The 6661-nt window shown below is 32.1% G+C and overlaps 1 protein-coding gene across 1 annotated transcript; it reads left to right on the top strand.

The window, feature by feature from the left end:
* Positions 1 to 1318: 1318 nt before the first annotated feature.
* LOC107433492 (LRR receptor-like serine/threonine-protein kinase IOS1) lies at positions 1319 to 5875 on the top strand. The gene is made up of 13 exons (XM_060816913.1): positions 1319 to 1467; positions 1617 to 2163; positions 2279 to 2760; positions 2895 to 3033; positions 3118 to 3189; positions 3333 to 3404; positions 3506 to 3586; positions 3890 to 4038; positions 4143 to 4354; positions 4453 to 4582; positions 4699 to 4764; positions 4837 to 5026; positions 5337 to 5875. Exons 1-13 carry the CDS (start codon positions 1386 to 1388, stop codon positions 5758 to 5760), a joined length of 2646 nt encoding a protein of 881 aa, XP_060672896.1. The 5' UTR covers positions 1319 to 1385; the 3' UTR covers positions 5761 to 5875.
* The last annotated feature ends 786 nt before the right edge of the window (positions 5876 to 6661 follow it).

Genomic DNA, 6661 nt, shown 5'->3' with positions numbered 1-6661 from the left:
TATACAATTTAAACTTAATTCCTTTTACATTTCTTTCTTTTTTAAGGAACAAAAAATATATTTCAATAGATGTATTAAATAAATTGTGATTTAAGCATTTATTTAGTAAATTAAACATATTTTTGCACTATATATGTATATATACACATATATATTTAAATATTATCTAATCCTATACACTCCAAACATGGGACATGGTTCAAATTGATCCTGTCCTATCCCATCTTAATTGTCCTGGCTTGTGTACCAAACAAAGTAGCCGTAAGGTTTGTGATCTTTTGACCCTCGCTTCGAGGACGAGTACTTGTGAAACTCATGGTGGGGTTGAAGGAAGATGATGAACCATCAAATTTGCCATTATGTAAATTAGGGAAAATTACAGAATAAACTCCTCGAGTTTCATATGCTTCAATTTGCCTTATAGTACCTTTTTTTTTTTCTAGGTCAATTTCTTTTTTAATTTTTTTCAAAAAACAAAAATTTTCTTTCAATTTATCCCCGACCATAATATGATTATTTTCCCTCTCTTTATTTTTTTAAAAAAATTTGATAAAATTCATCTGCTAGTATTCAAAAATAAATATATTTATGAATGTCAAGATAAAATCTTTCTTTCTTTAAAAATACAAGAATACAATTAATATAGAAAGAAATAAAGAATTTATTATCAATATTTTCGTTAAGATTTTACCAATTTTGGTTTTGATTTTTTTTTTAAATATTGGTATAATAATCATTAAACATATAGACCTCATTTTGTGCCTCATACAAATTGGTTTCGCTAAAGTGTTTATTTATTTATTTCTTTTTCTTTTTATTTCTACACATATACTTTCGCTTTAACATTTTTTAAACGAGTATTTATGGTATGATAGTTTAGACAAATAATCCATCTAAGAAAATGAACAACTTAATACGCTTTATATATGGCATGTCATTAAAATATCAAAAAGCTTTGCTAAAATTTAAATTTTGAAAGAAGGCAGTTTTTCAAGGGGATGACACTAAAATATTCCCAGTTGCATTGAGAGCAGTATCAAAATAGAAATTACAAGTCATTCACATATATAAAATTATATTTATATATATATATATATTGGTGAATAAAGTCAGTCAAATATCAATTTTTTTTAAAAAAAAAAAAAAAAAAAACAGCCATTCACATGAAAGGAAACAGCTTTGTCTTTGGTAAAAGAAATGAAGTAAACAGCTTTCAAACAAATGAATAAACCGCGTGTGTAGGGACCATGTCAGTAAAATCTCAAAAAATGGAAAAAAAGGTCTGCCAAAGGTGGTGTAATAAAATATTCCATTCTGGAGAAAATGTTTAGAGCTTATATAAAGTGCATTAGCTAATTAGTTAGCACCAGAAAGACAGGAAGGTAATGGAGATATTCAAACACCTAGTGTATGCATTGCCTCTTGTTGTTGCCCTTGTACGTCTCGTTCATGCACAAAACCAATCCGGTAAGACTATCTATAAGAGCCTTAGAGGGTCAATTTCTCATTGTTTATATATTATAAGTAAACAATAAACATATAGGATATATATATATATATATATAAATACATATAGCCAAAATGTATACTCTTTTCCTCTGTTGGTGTTGTCTCAGGTTTCATTAGCTTAGATTGTGGGCTTCCAAAAGACACCCGCTACACAGAGCCAACGACAAAGATTGATTATATTTCAGATGCACCCTTCATCAGCAGTGGCATAAGCAAGAGCATATTGCCAGAATATAAAGCTACCAACCAACAGCAGCAGGTAGCCTTAGTAAGGAGCTTCCCTCAAGGATCCCGAAACTGTTACAAACTAGACGTTAAAAGAGCTGTCAAGTATTTGATCAGAGCTACTTTTCTATATGGCAACTATGACGAACAAAATAAGCTGCCCAAATTTGATCTGCACCTGGGAGTTAATTACTGGGTTACAGTGAATTTTAGCTCAGCAAGTTCAATTGTCATGAAGGAGATCATACATATTACCTCGAATTCATACCACCATCTACAGATATGTCTTGTAAACACCGACTATGGGACACCTTTTATTTCAGCATTAGAATTGAGGCCTCTCAAAAATTCTAGTTACGTGACTAAAACTGGGTCCTTGGCATTGGACCGTCGCTTGGATACTGGTTCAACCGCCAACCAATCATACAGGTAATAATTAACCACAAAATCATTATAATTCAGAATTCAGTTAACTGTAGCTTATAATTAATCTCTGACACTAAGTACAAATGAATCTTCTTTGTTTTTGTACTATATATTTAAGGCATCCATACGATGTTTGGGATCGCCTCTGGACGCCCTATACACAGAAAGACTGGAGCACAGTAACAACTTCGCTTACTGTAAATTACCCCCAAATTAGCATTGATTTCCAGCCACCGTCTATTGTGATGAGCACCTGCGCCATGCCATTGAAGGCCAGTGCTCCCTTGGAATTCCACTGGGAGCCACGGGATGAAAGTAGCCAGTATTATATTTACTTTCACTTTGCTGAACTTCAACAACTTCAATCCAATCAGTCCAGAGCATTTGAAATCGATCTGAATGGGATCAAGTGGTTTAAAGAAGATTTTGTCCCTAGCTACTTAAAGTCATTAGCCGTATACAGCACTGATGCTTCCACAGCTTCAAATTATGGTTTCTCATTTGTTCAGTCGAAGAACTCGACTCTCCCACCAATCCTTAACGCCCTTGAGATTTACACGGTCATAGAATTCTCCCAACCAGAAACAGACCAAGATGATGGTTGGTATATATGCTTTTCCTTTTAATTCCTCACCACACGTTCGTTAATACTCTGTTTGTATATGGTGATTAGTTAACGATTATTTTAATTATACTGAATGATTATTAATTAATATGGGATGTGAATATATTAGTGGATGCCATCAACAACATAAAGTCAAGTTACGGAGTAAGTAGAAACTGGCAAGGAGATCCATGTACTCCAGTAGCATTCTTATGGGCAGGTCTAAATTGCAATTACAAAGATTTTGATACTCCTAGAATCATATCCTTGTAAGTTTAAAATTCTGTGATTCGTTGATTCATCTCTCTCTGGATAGACTATTGTGAACTAAATTATTTTGAAATGACAATCAGGAACTTGTCGTCAAGTGGATTAACTGGTGAGATAACCTCATTCATATCCAGTTTCACTGTGTTAGAATCATTGTAAGTACCACAACTAGTAATCTTGGACGTCCATACACTTTAGAAGATAAATATTTAAGAAACACTCAATTTTGATTACTGATCATATCATATCTGTTCACAATCTTAATGGCAAGTTTATATAATTAAATTGCTCATCTCAGGGATTTGTCAAACAATAGCTTAACTGGACCAGTTCCTGATTTTCTAACTCAATTGCAAAACTTGAGAGTTCTGTAAGTTGTAATTTGGATTCAGGATTTGGTTCTGCAACTTTCGTTGTAAGAGTTAAGAATTAATGTGGGGAACTCAAAAGTTTTGATTAATCTGTTGACAGAAATTTGAAACGAAACATGCTCAGAGGTTCAGTTCCAGCTGAACTGATTCAAAAGTCACACAACGGTTTTCTATCGTTAAGGTATGCATCTTTTCAAAAGCTACGGACCCATATTGCCGTCATCAGTACACATATTTTAGACTATATGTTCAGATTTCTAAATTTAATAAATTAAAGGAAAAAAAAATTGTAGAGTATTTAAATTATTATTTTTTGGTGGAAAGAAAATTGTTAACGGAATACATGGTACTTGAAAGTTTAATATTTCCTGAAAATGTGTGAGGATATATACTTTACTTCATTCTATAAAAACAAACTGCAGTTATAGCACCTTCAAGCACAAAACCTTAATAAAAAATGATTTCAACTTTGTTAATGTGCTAGGGTTGGAGAAAATAAACATCTTTGCGCATCTAATCCATGCAAAAAGAAGAATAATATTCTCATTCCACTAGTATCATCAATTGGTGCACTGGTTGTCCTGTTAAATGCAGCAGCTATCTTCGTGTTTCTAAAACGAAAAAAACAAGAAGGTAATATTTTTCACATTAATTTGAGCCTGATCAGAATTTTTTTTTTTTTTTTAACCATAATATCATTATGAAATTTATGGTGCTATCGACAAATGTCACACTAGGTGCAAGATCAACTTTCGAAAATAATTCACTGGAGCATAAAAAACGTCAATTTACCTACTCTGAGATCCTAGACATGACAAATAACTTTGAAAGAACTCTTGGTAAAGGTGGATTTGGAACAGTTTACCATGGCCTAATAGAGGGCACTGAAGTAGCTGTAAAGATGCTTTCCTCCTCATCAGTTCAAGGTTATCAACAATTTCAAGCAGAGGCATGTCTTCCATCATGCATTTATATGGAATTAATTTTTTATAGTTTATCCATAGCATGTACAAATTAATTAGAAAGAGTTTATTTCTAATAAAACAGGTTAAGCTTCTAATGAGAGTTTACCATGGAAACTTGACAAGCCTTGTTGGGTACTGCAAGGAAGGAACAAACATGGCTCTTATCTATGAGTACATGGCCAATGGAAATCTAGAGTCGTATCTTTCTGCAGGTTTCTAAAGCTACTTTTCTTATAATAGTGTATGATATGATTAAGAAACTATAGAAGATTGCAAAAAAACAGAGCATATTAGTTATGTTATATATACATTGATCAATTTTTTGCAGGAGATGGAACTGAAAATGTGATAAGTTGGCATGGAAGACTTCAAATAGCCTTGGACGCAGCTCAAGGTTTACAATAAATTTACTTCATTTGATTTGATTTTATTCCCTACTAAGCTAAATTTGGGTTTTGAAATGCAGGATTGGAGTATCTACACAATGGTTGTAAGCCACCTATAATCCACAGAGATGTGAAGACCACAAATATATTATTAGCTCATAATTTTCAAGGAAAACTGGCGGATTTTGGGCTATCCAGAATTTTCCCAACTGATAGTGGCACCCATGTGTCTACCGCTGTTGCTGGCACCCCTGGTTACCTTGACCCTGAGTGAGTTGGTGTTATTTGATCATATATCTGTGTCCTTCAAAATAAAATTTATAGAACATTTGACGACAACATTACCAAACTTGCCATTAACCAAAATAAAATTATGACAATAAAACTTTCCATCAACCAAAATAAACTTTATGAAAAAAATTACCAAAAAAAAAAAAAAAAAAAAAAAAAAAAGGAGAAGGTTTAATTAAGGAAAAATGGTACAGATTAAAATAATTTCAGTCTAACAGATAAAAGAATTTTGCAAAAAGTACTACTTTTCAACTTGGCAGACATTGAATAATCATGATTTGTGTTGCAGGTACTACAAAACAAATAGGCTAAATGAGAAAAGCGATGTTTACAGTTTTGGAGTAGTTCTGTTAGAGATAATCACAAGCCGGCCAGCCATAAGTAAAAACGAAGACAGGACTCATATAAGCCAATGGGTGAGTTATGTGGTTGGTGATGGGGATATTAGAAGTGTGGTTGATCCAAGGTTAGAGGGAGATTTCGAAGTCAATTCAGTGTGGAAAGCTGTTGAAATAGCAATGGCTTGTGTATCTCCAACATCCTCTCAAAGGCCAAATATGAACCAGGTGGTGACTGAACTAAAAGATTGTTTAGCAATAGAGGTAGCTGGAAAGAACCATATCCCTCTCACTCATTCGGCAGCAGCTGTTGATTTCAGTGGAATGTTCTATATAGCTTCGTCTACCGAATCCATGAATCCCTCACCAAGATAGCTGTTTATTTATTATGATGCTACTCCTTGTAGAAGTTCAATTTTTACACGATTTTCAACAATATAGTTGTATCCAATTGCCTTTCGATAAATTCGGAGTTCAATAATAAAGCTTTGTGCTTCCCACAAAGAAGGGTCCAACAAATTAATAATTTTTAAGAGGCATGATGGCTGGGCTGCCAAGCCCATACATACAACCCAAAATCCAATATTTTGCTTTATCCTACTTTTCATGCTAAATTTTATCGGGTAAATTACACGCTCCTCCTCTAATTTAAAACTTTTTCACATGCACCCTCTATTTTCCATCAACTGCTGATTTTTCTCTCGCATTTTGATTTTTTTTTACAGAAACTACTTTTCGGTCAGTCAAACCGTGAAATTTCTAAGTCAACACAACTTGATATTTTTAATGGTAACAATGCCCTTATTGTCAAAAAGCATTAAATGATAGTTATCTAAACCGTTCATAAATAATAATAATTATTATTATTTATTAATTCCGGTTTAATAAGGTTGATTTTGTTTAAATAAGATTTTTATATATTATTAAATTTATATTTAATTATTTTTTAAATTTAAAATTCTAATCATTAAATTTTAATTTAATAAAATAAAATGGATCTTATTTTAGGATCACTAAATATATACGTAGTCAGGCTAAAACAAGACCTTTAATATGAGAATTAATATAAGATTTTTCTTTTTCTGCCCTTAGTTTATATCCAAAGCTTAGATTTAAAATTATATTTACTAATCATTTGATTTTATTTTTCTTAAATAGAATTTTAGTATATAATTAAATCCACATTTGATCATTTTTTAAATTTTAATACTTGATTTAATAGTTTAAATATGAATTTTAGTTTAATAAAAAAACATGGGATCTTGAAATTGATTGG

This window comes from Ziziphus jujuba, chromosome 1, assembly GCF_031755915.1.
Source record: "Ziziphus jujuba cultivar Dongzao chromosome 1, ASM3175591v1".
NCBI classification, from domain to species: Eukaryota; Viridiplantae; Streptophyta; class Magnoliopsida; order Rosales; family Rhamnaceae; genus Ziziphus; species Ziziphus jujuba.
This window is presented reverse-complemented; position numbering and strand designations above follow the sequence as displayed.

What these genes read in the sequence shown, in the direction of transcription:
- LOC107433492 (XM_060816913.1), top strand. Translation starts at nt 1,386, where the DNA reads ATGGAGATATTCAAACACCTAGTGTATGCATTGCCTCTTGTTGTTGCC. An exon ending in TTGCAAAACTTGAGAGTTCT is followed by an intron (nt 3,405 to 3,505) that starts GTAAGTTGTAAT and finishes ATCTGTTGACAG; the next exon opens with AAATTTGAAACGAAACATGC. An exon ending in AGAGTCGTATCTTTCTGCAG is followed by an intron (nt 4,583 to 4,698) that starts GTTTCTAAAGCT and finishes AATTTTTTGCAG; the next exon opens with GAGATGGAACTGAAAATGTG.